At 46.7% G+C, this 18,838-nt stretch overlaps 1 protein-coding gene across 2 annotated transcripts in view; it reads left to right on the forward strand.

The window, feature by feature from the left end:
* The window catches only part of MDGA2 (MAM domain containing glycosylphosphatidylinositol anchor 2), a 386,993-nt gene that overhangs the window by 230,289 nt on the left and 137,866 nt on the right, over positions 1–18,838 (forward strand). For both annotated transcript variants that reach the window (XM_083612013.1, XM_083612014.1), the window contains exon 6: positions 12,315–12,584. In XM_083612013.1, coding sequence (XP_083468139.1) covers positions 12,315–12,584 — 270 coding nt within the window. The remainder of the gene's footprint in view (positions 1–12,314; positions 12,585–18,838) is intronic.

Here is an 18,838-nt window from a genome sequence, read left to right on the forward strand (position 1 = left end):
ATTTCGTATGGACAGCAACCGCCGGCCAGCCCCATTTGATGCTCTAGCGCACAGAAAGTCTCTGGGTGTGATGGAAAAGCGGGGTTGAGACCACATGGAGACATCCATCCTGAGTGCAGGGTATTGATGATTGGTGCATCACCCCCCATCCTTCGGGCTGTTTGCCTGAATCCAGCCTGGATTAATTTATGCAAAACGCTTTCCTTGGGAGAGGTGGGCTGCCAGAGGCTTTTGGTGGATCACCAGCCAAACACGGCTGCCTCTGCTTTCCTCTGCAATCCCCCCCCCAAAAAAAATCCCTTCCTTGTTCCAAGTAAAGAGGAGCTACTACCGGTAATTTTGAGCTGATGTTTGGTGGGATGCGATTTTGCAGGAAATGTCAAAACATTTTGGAGGACAGCAGACTCCAGGATGAATAATATCAATGTTGCCGAGGCACAGAGCACTCCTAAATAAGGGAGCTGCCAGCAGCAGCCTTAACGAGATCCCTGCTTTGTGTCTGGGATAAGAATTGGGGCCCCTTTGCATCTGGGTTCTTGGATCTCACTAGGTTCCTTCCTTTATTTTTGCATGGAGAAAAGGAAACCCCCCCCCCATTTTTTAATTCATTTTATAACACAAATAAACAACACAAACAGAAAAACAAACAATACAAACAAATTCTTGTCTTATCCTTCTTTTTTCTAAACATGGTTAGGTGGGCTTCCCCAAGTCCCTCCTATCTGGTTTTCATTTTACCTCATCTTTAGCAGTTTACATATATCATAATTTCTAACCATTTTTAAAATCACGCTTACTTTAACCATAAAATTTTATCACTTACAAATAATCCTATTTTAAAATACACTATCTTCTGCTTCTAACCCTACAGCCTATAGCCACTTCGAAAGCTATTCTAAGATTTAAATATTAAGGAGATTCTTGGACAATGTACAGTAGTACCTCGCATTACGTAACCCTCTGGTAAACTTCAGGATGTAAACACAGCAAACCCAGAAGTATTTTTCCGGGTTTCGCCACACGCGCATGTGCAGAAGTGCTCTACTGTGCTGCACGCATGCGCAGAAGCAGTCCTCAGGTTGCGGAAACCTCGGGATCCGACCGGACCTCTGGAACAGATCCCGTCCGCAACTGGAGGTACCACTGTACTGGCTGGGAGCGAATAGTCAAGTGTTTCCATTATGCAGCATATAGAAGAACAAGCCCTGCTGAGGCAGAGCCAGCATGGCTTCTGCGAGGTCAAGTCCTGCCTCGCAAACCTAGCAGAGTCCTTTGAGAGTCTCAACAAGCATATTGATAAAGATGATCCATTGGACATCGCGTACTCTCACTTTGAAGAAGCTTTCGACAAAGTACCTCACCAAAGACTTCCGAGTAAGCTTAGCAGTCAAAGCAGACGTCCTCTTGTGAATGAGGAATTGGGAAGCAAACGATAGGAATTAATGGATGGTTCTCTGTATGGGGGGATGTAGAAAGTTGAGTGTCCCAAGAATGTGTTGGGGGACCAGGGGTCAGCCACTGGGAGAACAGGATGTTGGACAAGATAGGCCACTGGTCTGATCCAGGGGTCAGCAAACCTTTTCAGCATGGGGCTGGCCCACTGTCCCTCAGACCTTGTGGGGGGCCGGACTATATAGTGGTACCTCGGGTTAAGTACTTAATTCGTTCCGGAGGTCCGTTCTTGCCGCGCCGCCGGAGCCCGATTTCTGTTCTTATCCTGAAGCACTATTTCTGGGTTAGCAGTGTCTGTAACCTAAAGCATATGTAACCTGAAGCGTATGTAACCTGAGGTACCACTGTATTTTGAACAAAATAAAATAAAATAAAATATGAACGAATTCCTATGCCCCACAAATAACCCAGAGATGCGTTTTAAATAAAAGGACACATTCTACTCATGTAAAAACACACTGATTCCCGTACCACCTGCGGGCCAGATTTAGAAGATGATTGGGCCTGATCTGGCCCCCGGACCTTAGTTTGCCTACCCATGGTCTGATCCATCAAGCTTTTCTGATGTTCTTAGGAGGAGTGGGCTTCAGAGAAACCCCTTAACCTCTTGGTGAGTGGGGACTCAAACTCAGAAATCCTGCTGTGGGGAGGAAGTCAAACTTGGTTGCACAAATTTAGGTCAGGGATGCATCCCAGGGGCTGGTGAGACTGTCGCATATGGTCTCAGCAACGACCAGACACCATGACGCAGGAGTCTTCATACGGCTGGTTTTGTTTTATGTGGCTTGTTCGTTTCATGGTTGCTGGAAAACCTGCAGATTTGTAACTATGATGGTATGTTCTGTACTGACGGCGGCTGAGTCCTATGTCAATGGCAAATTGTTACTCAAAGAAAGCTTCTTCTTTTTTAAAGAAAGACCTAGGCAGTTGATGGCGCTTTCACCTGCCTCTTGGCGTTCTACCAAACCTGAATCGAGCTTTCGCTTGTATTCTCTCCTGTGGGGAAAACCAGATATGTCAATCAATTGCCTCCCCGTTAGAATTTCTCCCTGAGCATCCCGGTTCCCGGTGATCAAATCGGGTGGGAACAGCACCATTGCCTGAACAATCTGCTCCTGATCTGCATGATTTGTTCGGAGGTCTTCTGGGCATGCACAGTTTGCCGCAGCTTTCCAATTGGGTCTCTCCGCTTCCCCCTTCGAAGTGGCTGAAGCACATGAGTGCATTGTGCGCTCCTGATTAAAGCTGGTGTATCCATGCTCACTCTTGCGCAGTGGAAACCACTAAGGGGGAGAAAGGAGAATTGAAATTAATCTTAGCATTTTTCAACAGGTGGGGTGCAGCAGGTGGCAGAAACAAGGAATGGAACAGGAACAAAAGCGGGTGCAGACACCTGCTCACCCGCCAGCATTTTCAAAAATGGCCCCAATCCTCTTTTAAAGCCTTCCAAGCTGGCGGCCATTGCTGCCTGAGGGAGCAAGTTCCATAGTTTTAAATATGCGCCGTGTGAAGAAGGACTTTCTTCTCTTCTCCTCAGCGTGCATCCCTGTAGTTCTCCAGCCAAGTAATGTGTATAAAAATGCCGATATTGGGGTAAATTGTGCATCTAAATGCCCATATTACTGAAAATAACATACAAGAATGCACTGTATTAGGGGAAATTGCTTTGCAAGGCTGTGTGCATTAGGCAAACTTGCATACTAATGTGTTCGTGAAGGGAAGTGCACACTAAAAGCCTGATGAATTTTCAGGGTAACTTCTTCTTTTTAAATTGCAAAGCAATGTGGAACTGAAGTTTAGACCAGAAAAATGAGAAACTGGACCTGGCAGATTCAAGAACTCTTAAATCCTCCCCACACCTGAGACATTTGAGCTGTGTGACAGAATAGACTTTTGTCATTATCGTCAAGAGAATATATGCAGCTTCGGTGGGGAAAACATTCGGTAAGGAAGGAGTGTCTGAATGCTTTGCTCAGCCTGTTGACAAAGGTGAGATGACTCTGTTTGTGGGCCTGGAGCCAACACTATTCTCAAGCTCAGAGATTTATGCCTGCACTGGGGAGTCAGCTCTGAAAAAAACTCTGTCTCCAGTGTCCGTTTAATATCACAAAGCGATCATGACAACCGCCTCCCAGAAAGCAGCTGATGGTCAAATAATGTAAAATCCACACCATTCACTGGGGATGGTGGTGGAATTAATTTTATTCCAGCATCCATTTCCTGCTGATATCCATGCTTTATGGAATTCGTAAAACTGGGATTGTCTTTTGGAGATTTTATCTATGGGAAAAAAACCACTAGCCACCAGTATTTGAAAATTGGAAATTGTGATGGGGGGGCGGAACTTAGAGGTCCTTAGCCCAATGACCAGAATATAAGGAAAGCTTGCAGGATCAGGCCAATGGGCATCTTCTTTGCAGTGGTGGAGGAAGGGGCCGGGGGGGGTGGTCTGACCCAGGTGCCATCTCTGAGGGGGTGACCAGAAGGTATGTAGCGGTGCTGCGCATGCGCTGCCAGGTGGTTTGCCCTGCCCCGCTGCAGCTACGAGCAGAGGATCCTGCCGCCATCCGTACAGTGCATGCGCGGCAGTGCCATACGTAGTGGCGCCATGCCTGCACTGTATGTAGTGGCACAGCGCATGCGCCGTACGTAGCAATTTGCCCCGCCCCTCGACACCCCGCACCAGGTGCCGGCGACCCTTCCTTTTCCCCTGCTTCTTTGCGTCTCCTGAAAGCCAATTTCCCCAGTGCAACCTGGCCACCAGCTGGCCGGGTTCCTAATCGACGGGTCGTCTGCCTTAATCAGAAGCAAACAATTAAGTCAATGCCTCAGCTCCACATGTGTTCATCAGGAAGGCATCAGACGCAATGGAGGTTTACAGCATTACCCAGAAATGTACCGTATTTTTCGCTCTATAAGATGCACCAGACCACAAGACGCACCTAGTTCAGAAGCCAGAACCACAAGACGCACCTAGTTCAGAAGCCAGAACCACAAGACGCACCTAGTTCAGAAGCCAGAACAGCAAGAGGGATCGCTGTGCAGTGAAAGCAGCAATCCCTCTTGCTGTTCTGGCTTCTGTGATAGCTGCACAGCCTGCATTCGCTCCATAAGACGCACACACATTTCCCCTTACTTTTTAGGAGGGAAAAAGTGAGTCTTATAGAGCAAAAAAATACGGTAATTGGGTGCACTTAAACCCACCTAATTCACCGGCCGCTTGATTTTATCTGTGGGGCTTGACTGTACATCACCTGAGTCATCGTGCTTGTCCTCGGATGCTCTCAGAGGCAGACGCCTTTCTCTCTCAAGCACCGCCGAGACTCGTGGACAGCCAATGAAGCTGAACGTTGGAAAATTCAGGACGGATTCAAGAAAGTGGTTCTTTACTCAGTGCACAGTTAAGCGGTGGAACTCCCTGCCACAGGAGGCCGTCATGGAACCGAGATGGCATGAAAAGAGGATTAGACAAATTCATGGAGGAGGAGAGGGCTATTGATGGCTCTTAGCCAGGGTGGCTCCACTCTGCCTCCATAGCTGGAGGCGGTGATGTTTCTGAATACCAGTTGCTGGAAACCATAGAAGGGGAGAGGGCTGATGTGCTTGACTCCTGTGTGCCGGTTTCCCACAGGCATCTGGTTGGGCCACTCTGATGGCTGTTCTAAGGGTGGGTGCCACAGCACCAAAGGCCCGGTTCCTCTAGTGTGCAGAACAGCTCCACAGACCTCCCAAGGAGCCACAATAAATAACAACGTTGTTGTTGGCCTACATCTGTCTTGGGAGGCAATGGAGCTTGCCTCTGGGGGTGAAGTCAAACCACTGTGTGAGGAGCACTGGAGTGACCTGTCAGGTGTGCGTGCAGGAGCCAGGCCCTGTGACCAATAGGACTTTGCAGGACTGGGGCCTTCCTAAGTTTGTTCTGGAGAGGCAAGGCTCACAGGTGAAGCTGCTTGGTAACTCACAGCACCCGGTGGCAAGAGCTGGGAAGGGATATAAGGTCCCCATTTCCCTTCGGCTCTTTGCCACAGCAACAGGCTTCCTGCCTTGTTGCCTTTGGCTTCTTGCTTCCTGATCCTTGAACCTCTGCTTCTTGATTCTCGGACCCTTGGCTTCTTGACTCCCTGCTCTCTGACCCTCAGACTCTTGGCTTCCTGGCTTCTGGACCCCTGTTCCCACTCCCATCCCGCCATCTTGCCCCCTGTCCTGACGTCCCCTGCTGGGACACGATTTCCAGTGCAGCGGAAGTGAGTCTCCGCGCCACGCTGTGCTGGTTCAGCACCGCTCGTGGGGATTCGCCGAGCAGGCGGCTTGGTTTGGGGGCGGCTCATGGGCCGGTTAAACGACCCCCATGGGCCGCTTGTGGCCCATGGGCCTTAGGTTGCTGACCCCTGTTCTAGTCCAATGCTTTGACTACTATGCTACATAGGCTATGCCAGGGGTCAGCAAACTTTTTCAGCAAAGGGCCAGTCCACTGTCCCTCAGACCTTGTGGGGGTGCATGACTATATTTTGCCAAATGAAATGAACAAATTCCTATACTCCACAGATAACCCAGAAATGCTTTTTAAATAAAAGGACACATTTTACTCATGTAAAAGCACCAGGCACGCCCCACAAATAACCCAGAGTTGCATTTTAAATAAAAGCACACATTCTACTCATGTAAAACCACGCTGATTCCCGGACCGTCCGTGGGCCGGATTGAGAAGGTGATTGGGCCTCACCCGGCCCCTGGGCCTTAGTTTGCCTACCCATGGGCTATGCTCTTCCTCCTTGTTCGGAGGCAGCAGGGCTTCCGATGATCTGCTGGGTCGAAGTCAGGCAGTGTTGATGACCTCCCTCGCCCCTGCCAGCCCTGCGATGCTCAGCCGCTGCTCCGGCGATGACTTCATGCTCATTTTGCGAAGGCATGGCGGGTGGATTAAGCCCACCTCTTGACTGAGATTTCAGCGGCCCGCGTGGCGAGGAGCACAATGCGGATGTTAGATGCTGATGGGTTGCTTAAGGAAGGATGATCCCCTGCAATCTGCCTGCCTTAGCGGTGTGGCGCTGTGTAATGAAATCATGTCATAAGCTGCCCTTTTATCTTCTCTCCGAAGGTCCAAGCTAAAAAGGTTGCCTCGGCTCTTAATCTCGCCATTAAGTGTCAGGCTGTTTTGTCTAACGCCTTTTTTAGAGAGAGAGTGAGAGAGTGGGGGGAGAGAAATTCTTTTCAATGTCAACATATTAAGGAATTATCTGGGTTGAGGAGTGTATGCATGTCTCTGTGTGCGCGTTACAATATATAAATTATTCCTTTAGTAGGCAGAACAACAACTTGCCTCGCTCCAAGGATGCCTGTAATCCTCCGATAAGGAAAAAGCCCCTCTAATAAGCAGAACGGAGTGACAAAATGGGGTGGCTTCACGGCGGAGGCTTGAAATAGCAAATTACCCATGGCCAACAAGCAATAAGGCAGGGGTCAGCAACCTTTTTCAGCCGTGGGTCGGTCCACCATCCCTCAGAGCATGTGGGGGGCCGGACTATATTTTTTGGGGGAAATGAACGAATTCCTATGCCCCACAAACAACCCAGAGATGCATTTTAAATAAAAGCACACATTCTACTCATGCAAAAACACCGGGCAGGCCCCACAAATAACCCAGAGATGCATTTTAAGTGAAAGCACACATTCTACTCATGTAAAAACACGCTGATTCCCAAACCGTCCACAGGCTGGATTGAGAAGGCGATTGGGCCACATCCGGCCCCCGGGCCTTAGGTTGCCTATCCCTGCAATAAGGGAAAGAGGGATAGTTGGCAGTGTCTGGAAGGGGACAGTGGGCACAGCCCATTTCTGGAATGACAGATCAGGTCCATAGCCTATTTATTTCAGTATCCCATTCCCATGGCAACTCTCCCCTCCTGTGGTTTTCAAGGCTAGCAGCCACCGAGAGACCTCTCATCCTCCATTAATTTGTCTAATCCTCTTTTAAAGCCATCGAAGCTGGAGGCCATCAGACGTGCCAGGTTCTGCCTCCATTTTGTGGGTGTCCGGAGCATGTGCATGAGATCACACGGCAGGGGAAGGTGCCGTGGGAGCCGCCATGGCCACAGGGATGCCCGGCGGAGCCTGCCCTGGCTATGGGAGAGCCTGACGGGGCCCGTTGCGGCCTTTGGGGGGGTCTGGCAGGTAAGACAGCGGGTGGCAGCAGCGGGAGAAGGCCAGGCACCCACAGCCAACATTCTGTGGGTGCCCAGGCCCCCACCCAGAGGGTGCCAGGGGTGGCCGTCACTGCCTTCTAGATGAATGAGTTCTGCAGGTAAACTCTGCACAGGTATAGGAGGATTTGCTTTTACATTTATTTCGGTGAGGTGTTTCTGTCTGCTTCCTCTGTAGGCTGGGCAGGTGAAGAGGGACCCAGGAAACTGAGGCCACACCCACACCAGGTGTTTAATAATAATAATATAATATTTTATTGTTTCTACCCTGCCCATCTGGCTGGGTCTCTCCAACCATTCTGGGTGGCTTTCAACAAAATATTAGAAATAAAAAGTGATCTGGTGCCATTTCCAGAGGTCCTGTGGGCTTCCCCCAAAGACTTATCATAGAATCATAGAATCACAGAGTTGGAAAAGACCACAAGGGCCATCGAGTCCAACCCCCTGCCAAGCAGGAAACACCATCAGAGCACTCCTGACATATGGTTGTCAAGCCTCTGCTTAAAGACCTCCAAAGAAGGAGACTCCACCACACTCCTTGGCAGCAAATTCCACTGTCCAACAGCTCTTACTGTCAGGAAGTTCTTCCTAATGTTTAGGTGGAATCTTCTTTCTTGTAGTTTGGGTCCATTGCTCCGTGTCCGCTTCTCTGGAGCAGCAGAAAACAACCTTTCTCCCTCCTCTATGTGACATCCTTCTATATATTTGAACATGGCTACCATATCACCCCTTAACCTCTTTGGGGAGCTACACTTTGTTCAGGGTGCTGAAAACTGTTAGGCGGCCTCTATTCCCCTCACAGCGCTATAGTTCCCAGAGTTCACTTTGGAGAGAGACTGATTTGTCGGAATCTCCACTACGACCGAGCGACTCTTCCGGTCGAGTCCTTCGACGTGATTAACGACCTGAGCCTTTGATGAGGCTCCAAGCACGTTCCCCCATTACGCAGAGTATCCATCACGCAGGGAAGGAGCTGAGATAGTATGAGCTACATTGCAAAGAGTGTTTTATTTCTAACTACACAGACAGAAAAGGAATAAACATGCTCTCTCTGTGAAAGCAGAGAACAACTAAAACAAAGGAACAGGAAACCAGTAAACATCACATCCGTCTCCTGTCTTCCATGAGACTTCCAATAGCCTGTAATGTCTGGAATGTAAACAGAGTCCTGTGACTCCAAGCAACTGCACAGTGGCACAAACAGAAACTAACATGATTTGTGTTAATAATAATAATAATAATAATAATAATAATAATAATAATAAATTATATTTGCAAATACAACACACCAAACAACGAAGTGAACTGCATCATATAAACAGTCATAAAGGAGAATAAAAATACAAGATGGAAAAAAACAATTAAGCTAAGAAGAACAAAAATGCATTGTGTGGTGGGATACAAGGTTCATATATATGCAAAACATATCAAGTATTCATAAATGCCACCAGATAAAATCACATTTACTTCATTGATTTATTGCATTTCTTCCCACTTCTTCCTGCAAAGAGCCGGAGGTGGCGTATGTGGTTCTCCCCGCCCTTATTTAATTCCCCACGACCCCAATTACCCTGGGAGGAAGGCGAGGCTGAGAGGTGGTGACTGAGCTCAGGGTCACATCCAGCGAGCCTCTTGGCCAAGTGGGGGACTTGAACCCGGGTGTTTGATGTGTACAAAACTGAAAGGAGATATCTATTTGCTATTTAGTTTATTGCATTTCTAGATCACTTCCCCGCACCCCAAGGAGCTCAAAGTGGGAATTTGAACCCTGGTCTCTCGTGGGCCCTAGTCCAACAATAGAAATATTTAGTATTTTAGTTTTCTATGAATTAAGGAATGCTTCATTCTGGATTGTTTTATTTGCTGTTTTAATAGGCAGCGAACATCTCATGCATTCCAAAGAAAGCCAAAAGTGTTTCCATTGAGGGAAGCTCCAGTAGGGTTGCCATACATCTGGAATTTCCCAGACACACCCAGAATACTGTATTGGAAGCAGTGTCCGGGTGAAAATTTGCAAAATGTCTGGCAAAATCCGGCAAGCCATGTTGACAGTGGCACGTTTTACAAAAAAAATAGCTCAGAATAGCTACTGTGGGAAGAGGTTTCTGGTTGGCAGAGCATGACGCTCTTAATCTCAGGCTTGTGAGTTCAAGTTCCATGTTGGACAAAATATTCCTGCATCGTAAGGGGTTGGACTAGATGACCCTCGTGGTCCCTTCCAGTTCTACAGATCTATGATTCTATGAATAGGTGGGCCATTGGCCTCATCCAGCAGACTCTTCTTATGTTTCTTTTTAAGTTTTTATTTATACTTTTCAAATTTATCCGTTTCATTGATTTTACAATCATTTTAACATTTCAAAGTTTGACTTCCTTCCTCCTCTTTCTGCAGTTCCTTAAATTTATTTTTCAATATCTTCTGCATATCCAAATTCATTTAATTATCTCCTTGAAATATAAACTCTTATGAAACTGCAGGTTATTACCATAATCCTACCAATGTTATTTTTTATCTGTTTGCAATTTATCTGCAAATATTCAACAAGCCATTTCCATTCTTTTATAAAAAGTTTATTATCTTGATTTTTTATTCTTCCGGTAAGTTTTGCCATTTCTGCATATTCCATAAGTTTTTGTATCCATTCTTCCTTTGCTGGGACTTCTGCTTCTTTCCATTTTTGGACGAGAAGCATTCTTGCGGCTGTAGTCGCATATATAAATCAATTTCTATGCAATTTAGCTTGTTCTGTCCCTATAATTCCCAAAATTCTTCTGATATTCTTTTTTTTTTTTACCAACAACCAAAACACAAACAGTGAAACCCCCCAGGTGGCTGATACATTGTGTATACATAATCAATAATAACATATTCAAATCAACCATATGTGCAGTTCTATATACATTAACACTCCTCCCTCCACAAGGTTTATTTAACTTTTAACATTTTAATTGCCACAAGTTGTTCAAACGTACCCAAATATTCAATATCTTCTCAAACCAATATTTGTTTTGTTTTGGGTTTTTGTTTTTTTTGAAAAGTTATGAATGATTTACCATATTTTTCGCCCTATAGGACACACTTTTTCCCCTCCAAAAATGAAGGGGAAATGTGTGTGCGTCCTATGGGGCGAATGCAGGCTTTCGCTGAAGCCTGGAGAGCGAGAGGCGTCGGTGCGCACTGACCCCTCTCACTCTCCAGGCTTCAGGAAGCTATCCGCAAGCCTCTCGCACCCGGGGCTTGAGGGCAGCAGCCTGCAGTCTGAAGCACGGGGCGAGCTGCGGAGCCTGGCCCGTGCTTCGGGCAGATGTCCACAAGCCTCGCGCGCCCGGCGGGAGGTCCCGTCGGGCACGCAGGGCTTGGGGGCGGCAGCCTGCAGCCCGAAGCACGGGGCGAGCTGCGGAGCCCGACCCGTGCTTCGGGCAGTTGTCGGCAAGCCTTGCGCACCGGGCTCGCAAGGCTTGCAGGCAGCAGCCTGTTCTGGGGGATGGGGTCGGGGGAAGCTCAGGCTTCCCCCGTGCCAGCCCTGTGCCTGGGGGGGAAATAATTTTTTTTTTCTTTATTTCCCCACAAAAAAACTAGGTGCGTCCTATGGGGTGGTGCGTCCTATGGGGCGAAAAATACGGTAATAGATAAGGACCAAGCAGGTTTTCTCACTGACCTTAAACCCTTTCATTTTGTGTATCTTCACAGTTAGATATTCTAAAATTATAATATTATTCAGTTTTCCCCTTAATTGGTTCACCCCAGCTCGTCTGTGTTTTTCCAGTTACTCACTATAGCCTGTCTGTCTGCAATTACCATCAATTTTACCCATTTACATTCCTCTTTTGTTTTTAACTCGGTGCTACTCAGGCTAATAAGAACCATTAATTTAGATATTTCCACCTTCCTACCCACAATTCCCGATATTTCTACACCAATCTGTTTCCAAAATTAATTAACTAACAGACAACCCCACCACATATGACTGTATGTTCCCATCACTCCACATTTCCTCCATCAATTCTTACTTCCAGATTTTATAATATGATATAAGCTTACAGGTGTATAATACCATTTTTGTACCAACTCCAACCCTTGTTCCTGGATTATTCTAGAGGTTGCAATCTTTCCCAATCTTCATCTTTGTCTAATAACACCTTATACAGTTTTGAAACTATTTTGGCCCTATCTGTGCTATAGGTAAAGGGATCCCTGACCATTAGGTCCAGTCACAGACGACTCTGGGGTTGCGGTGCTCATCTCGCTTTATTGGCCAAGGGAGCCGGCGTACAGCTTCCAGGTCATGTGGCCAGCAGGACTAAGCCGCTTCTGGTGAACCAGAGCAGCGCACGGAAACGCCATTTACCTTCCCGCCAGAGTGGTACCTATTTATCTACGTGCACTGGTATGCTTTCGAACTGCTAGGTTGGCAGGAACAGGGACCGAGCAACGGGAGCTCACCCCATCTTGGGGATTCGAACCGCCAACCTTCTGATCGGCAAGCCCTAGGCTCTGTGGTTTAACCCACAGTGCCACCCGCATCCCATCTGTCCTATACCCTTTCACTAATTCTTCTAAGGGTGTAATAATTTCCCCCCACATTTTTCAACTTCTTCTTCCTTTATCATCCTTCTTGGCGGTGACCTCGAACCCTGACCAACTTGGTCCTCTTTCCACAGCATCTCCCTCGATCAAGCTCTTGGTGGACGACCCCATCGTGGTCAATCCTGGAGAGGCCATCACCTTGGTGTGCGTTACAACAGGTGGGGAGCCCCTCCCCACCCTCACCTGGGTCCGGTCGGTGGGAGCCCTGCCTGAGAAGACGGTCCTGAAGGGGGGGACGCTGACCATCCCGGCCATCACCTCCGATGACGACGGCACCTACAGCTGCATCGCCAACAACAATGTGGGGAACCCAGCAAAGAAGTCCACCAACATCATCGTCCGAGGTAAGAGCCGCCGGCCACCTTCTGTGGCAATGAGAGTGGGTCTTCTTTGCCTGTGTGGTTTGGAATTGGCGTGAGATCTGGGTCTCCATGCCTCTGATGGAGACGGTTCAAATCCCGGCGAACCGCGCGACTCTTTAGGGTTGAAACGTTCGGTGGAAGACTTACTGGCTGGAAGGTGCAGATTCATGCAAAGTGCATCTGTGTGGGGCTACTCTTGAGGTGGGTCCGGCTATTGCAGAACATGGAGGCTCGATGGCCTCTGGGGGCAAAATGCCACAGGATATAGCACCTTTAGCATAGCTGTCAACTTTTCCCTTTTCTTGCGAGGAATCCTATTCGGAATAAGGGAATTTCCCTTTAAAAAAGGGAAACGTTGACAGCTATGCTTTGTAGGCTGTTGGGAGCCGCCCAGAGTGGCTGGGAAAACCCATCCAGATGGGTGGGGTATAAATAATAAAATTATTATTATTATTATTATTATTATTATTATTATTATTATTATTATCATTTGCACTGGCTGCCCCTCTGTTGGTAGGCTTCAAGGTATGTGGAAGACCTTATGTTTATTTATTTGTTCTGGGGTGTGTGTTTTTTAGAGCATTTGTGCCCCACTGTTCAACTATAAGGGCTCCTAGAGTGACTTACAAACAGGCAAAATAAGGCAATAATAATAATAATAATAATAATAATAATAATAATAATAATTTATTATTTATACCCCGCCCATCTGGCTGGGTTTCTCCAGCCACTCTGGGCAGCTTCCAACAGAACACTAAAATACAATAACCTGTTTAACATTAAAAGCTTCCCTAAACAGGCCTCCTTCAGATGTCTTCTAAATGTCAGGTAGTTTATCTCTTTGACATCTGGTGGGAGGGCGTTCCACAGGGCGGGTGCCACTACCGAGAAGGCCCTCTGCCTGGTTCCTTGTAACTTGGCTTCTCGCAGGGAGGGACTGCCAGAAGGCCCTTGGCGCTGGACCTTAGTGTCCGGGCAGAACGATGGGGGTGGAGACAATCCTTCAGGGATACCTGTAGGCTTACGATGATCACAATCAGGGCTTTTCTTCAGCTGGAACTCTCTGGGACTCAGTTCCGGCCCCTCTCAGGTGGGCACCATTGCCGCTATAAGAGAACAAGGGAGGCGTTCATGGAGAGTTCCAGCACCTCTTTTTCTAGAAAAATAGCACGTGGTGGTGGTGGTGGCAGTAGTAGTAGTAGAAGCCAAAGGCATGACACACAAGGAAATAGGGACAGAGAGAGAGGAGGAAAATAAAAACTGGAACTCAGGCATCAATTTCTAAACATTTCTTATTCTTACGAGCTGGGACAATCTGGGGCAGGAGGTGGCTGGTGGAGCAGGGCCTCCAGCAAAGCTGATGAAGTGAGCCTTCTCCTTACTATCTATCCCACCAAGTCAGTCTGATAGAAGGTGTTTATACATGAGGCAAAAGATTCCTGCACTGCAGGGGGTTGGACTCGATTCTATGATTCTATGATTCCATGTTTGTGTGTTTATATCTGTCCTATCTCAGGACCAGGTAACTGGAGAAACCAGCTGATTGATTTCTTCTTCTCCTTGGGGGGGGGGTGTCCCCAAAATACCTGAGGCCTTCTCCACAGAGCAGGGCTTTGAACGTGGCTGCCCATGTCCTATGGCGCCGTATCACAGCGTCCGGATATCACAGGTGCTTTCTGGAAACAACTGAAGACATTTTTTTTTGCTTCAAACAAGCTTTCTCATTGGGATGAAAAGGTCTCTGTCTGAGGAGTTCATTTTCTACCGTTTCCTGACCTAACTTCAGTTATTTTTAGTGCCGTTCTTTAGAAACAACAACTATTTTTAGCATGGCACACATGTAGAAGGTAATTCAGGACGAAATAGTTGTGCTATTCTTAAAGCTGTCTTTGCATTGGGGACAGATGTCAGCTCCTGCCTGTTGACGGAGGAGACAGGCCATTGCTCCAGAGTTCTGCTAGCGCCCAGGATGGTCCTTTAGGACAACTGCTGCCTCTCCAACCAAGCTTCACACTTGTCATTTCATCTAGGGTTGCCATTCCTCCTCTTTTTCCAGGACGAAGAATATGCACAAGTGAGAAACCACACAGGGACTTCCTGAATTTTGAGTGATGGGTACATCTCTCTCAGGGTCCTTTGCGTATCCTGGATTTCTCCCCCCTTGTGTTCTCCCACCATAATTGCAGAGGTCCAGATTGGTAATAGATCTTGCTGGCAAGCAGAGAGATGGAGAGCGGTGATGTCAGCCTCTGAGATATAGTGGATTTTGTGGGTATGTGATGCGCCATCCATCAGTTTGCTTCAGGTGTTTTTTAAAGACATATCTTTATTCCCAGGTTTTCCCTGGCCCATAAGATCGGAGCCTTTTATCACTGAATTCCTATTTCTATCATACTTTTTAAAAAAGAAAAAAATGCACATCTGTTTTTATGATACTGCTTTCTCGACTTCATGTTGTATTTCTGTTTTTAAACAGTAGGTGGTTAATATAAAGATAGAGGGTGTTAGACTTGTTCAGCCATGGAAGCCCTGAGCTCATATTCCCCTTCCCCACCTTATTCATGAGGATAACATGACAAGGGACCCATACCAGCTGCACTGGCTCCCGGTGGAGTACAGGATCAGGTTTAAGGTGCTGGTTTTAACCTTTAAAGCCCTATACGGCCTAGGGCCCTCGTACATACGGGACCGCCTCTCCTGGTATGTCCCACAGAGGAACCTACGGTCTGCAAATAAAAACATCCTGAAGGTCCCAGGCCTCAGAGAGGTTAGGCTGGCCTCAACTAGGGCCAGGGCCTTTTCAGCACTGGCCCCGACGTGGTGGAACGCTCTGTCACAAGAGACTAGGGCCCTGCGGGACCTGACATCTTTCCGCAGGGCCTGCAAGACAGAGTTGTTCCACCAGGCCTTTGGTCAGGGCACAGCCTGACTCCCTCCTCTGGCAACCGGCACAGAATTTCGCTTAATGGTTGCCTTCAACTTGATTTTAATTAATTTTTATAATGAAATATTTTTAGAATGTTGGTTTATTTGATTGTTTGACTATTTGATTGTTGTCAGCCGCCCTGAGCCCGGCTTCGGCTGGGGAGGGCGGGATATAAATAAAATTTATTATTATTATTATTATTATTATTATTATTATTATTATTGTCACAGCACTCCAAGGGGCTCCAATAAAGGACAGGACCCAAAAAATTAATGTGTGGAGAGGTGGCTGATCAGGGAAGGAAGGGACATACAGTGGCAAGGGAGTGGGTGGCCTCAATCCGACAGAAAAACTGGTGTCTGGACGTCAAAAGAAATGGCAAATCACATTTGATGGGTGGGGATGCAGTAAAGATTGGTGGGGAGATGGCTGAAGCATTTATTTCCTGCCAGGCCTTTGGTTTTTAATTATCTGGGCCCTCCTCCTGTGGGTGGGATGCTTTCACCCTGCCTTTTAAAAACATGAATGTGTTTTGGATTTTTTTTTATACTGCTTTTAATGCACGTGTTCCATATTTATTGCTGTAAGTTGCTTTGAATTTCAGTGGTACCTTGGTACTCAAATGGCTTGGTACTCAAACAACTTGGAACCCAAACACTGCAAACCCTGAAGTAAGTGTTCCTGGTTTGCGAATGTTTTTCAGAAGACAAACGTGCTCCGTTTTGAGTGTTATGCTTCCATTTTGAGTGTTATGCTGAGGTCTGTCTGTTTTTGCTATTTATTTTGCGTTTTTGTAGCTCTTTTTTGTTTTGTTTTTGTGACTGTGTGGAACCCAGTTCAGCTACTGATTGATGGATTCTGTGACTGCAGTACATTATTGCTTTCATTTTATGGATCCATAAATAGTAAAATCCATGTTCAATTGCTGTTTTAGGGGTTGTTTTTAAAAGTCTGGAACGGATTAATCCGTTTTGCATTACTTTCTATGGGAAAGCGCACCTTGGTTTTGGAATGCTTTGGTTTTGGAACGGACTTCCAGAATGGATTAAGTCTGAGAACCAAGGTACCACTGTACTTTTGCAAATTAAGAAAAAGGTGACTGATAAGTTGTTGTTTTTTAGAATCATAGAATTGTAGGGACCCCAAGGGTCATCTAGTAGAATGCATGGAGGATTGGGGGCGGGAATCTAGCCTCTGTTTAAAAACCTCCAGTGAAGGAGACACAAGATCTACCCACCTTGGAAGAATGGCAGATGAAAGTGATAGACTATATGGGACTGGCAGAAATGACTGGCAGAATTCGAGACCAGGGAAAAGAGATGGCGGAAGAAGACTGGAAGAAATTTAAGGACTATCTTAAGAAACATTGTAAAATTATTGAAGGCTAGAATGATGTTGATTCAGAAATTAAGGGGTTAAAAGCTGTAATGATTATGTGATTAAGAAAAGAAAGGCTAAAAATTATATAGAAATTAGGGGAAGGATTTGCTGAATTGACTTAATTAGAGAATGGAATACAGAAAGGGGAGGTATGAGGAGGTCGGGAAAGTAAGTTTTATGAATATAAGGGATGGAAATTATACTTGTTTTGTATGTGTTCTGTTTGGATTGTATGTATTTTTATTGTTTTTGTTTTTTATTGTTCTGTTTTTTCTGTTTTATATAAATTCCTAAACTTTAATAAATATATTATTTAAAAAAAAAAAAACCCCAATGAAGGAGACTCCATCACTTCCTGGAGGAATCTGTTGCACTGTCAAACAGCTCAGGGTGTGTCTCTCTCAGTGTGTGGTTAGGACACCTCCATTCTTCCATCAGAATAAGTTTTCTCAAAAGTAGGGGTGGGAGGGAAATTTGATTCCATCTGCGTTTAATATACCGTATTTTTCGCTCGATAACACGCACCTGACCATAACACGCACATAGTTTTTAGAGGAGGAAAACAAGAAAAAAAAATTCTGAATGAAACAGTGGATGTATCATTTTTGTGCTTCATGCTGCGGCCACAGACATGTGATTTGACGGTGAGTTTGGGGTAGCCCAATGCAAAGATCCTGAGGATCCATGTGGATCCATGCTTTGTAACCACGTTTTTGCACCATTGCAGCCCCAGGCAACAGTGGGTGCGTGATTTTTTTGGTGCAGGCTGTAGCCATGGACATGCTATGTGATCTGTTGGTGAATTTGGGGTGACCCAATGCAAAGATCCTGAGGATCCATGTGGATCCATGCTTTGTAACCACGTTTTTGTACCATTGCAGCCCCAGGCAACAGTGGGTGCGTGATTTTTTTGGTGCAGGCTGTAGCCATGGACATGCTATGTGATCTGATGGTGAATTTGGGGTGACCCAATGCAAAGATCCTGAGGATCCATGTGGATCCATGCTTTGTAACCACGTTTTTGCACCATTGCAGCCCCAGGAAACAGTGGGTGCATGATTTTTTTGGTGCAGGCTGTAGCCATGGACATGCTATGTGATCTGATGGTGAATTTGGGGTGACCCAATGCAAAGATCCTGAGGATCCATGTGGATCCGTGCTTTGTAACCATGTTTTTGCACCATTGCAGCCCCAGGAAACAGTGGGTGCGTGATTTTTTTGGTGCAGGCTGTAGCCATGGACATGCTATGTGATCTGATGGTGAATTTGGGGTGACCCAATGCAAAAATCCTGAGGATCCATGTGGATCCGTGCTTTGTAACCATGTTTTTGCAGCATTGCAGCCCTGTTTTTGCATCAGATCATTGCTATGTGATCTGATGGTGAATTTGGGGTGACTCAATGCAAAGATCCTGAGGATCCATGTGGATCCGTGATTGGAACCACGTTTTAAGTAGGGAGGGAAGGAAAAACATAGAAGCGACAAGGAGAGGGGTGTGCAGAGAAGCAGCTGGCTAAGAATGCAGGAGAGGGGTTTTACCGGAGGGAGGAAAGGAAGGCAAAAGCCCCCCCCCACAAGCCAACCAGCTCTCTCTCTCTCCCCCCCCCCCCAACCTGCATGTTGCCTTCGAGTCCCAGACGCTTAGAAGGAAGGACGCTCTGCTTGCCTGGAGGGGAGGGGTTTTCTCTGCTCTTTGTTCCGTTTGAGCAAACACAGTAAGGAAACAGAAGCGGGTGGGCAGTAAGACCCTGAGGCAGAATGCAGGAAAGCAGCCGCTTCCTCCTTTCCTCCCTTCTCCGGACGATTTGATATTTGCCTGATTTTTGCCTTCACTCACGCTTGTCAGCTCCAGGGACCACACATTCGCTCTATAACACGCACAGACATTTCCCCTTACTTTTTAGGAGAAAAAATCTGCGTGTAATAGAG

Source organism: Podarcis filfolensis (genome assembly GCF_964270895.1).
Source record: "Podarcis filfolensis genome assembly, chromosome: 1".
Lineage (NCBI taxonomy): Eukaryota > Metazoa > Chordata > Lepidosauria > Squamata > Lacertidae > Podarcis > Podarcis filfolensis.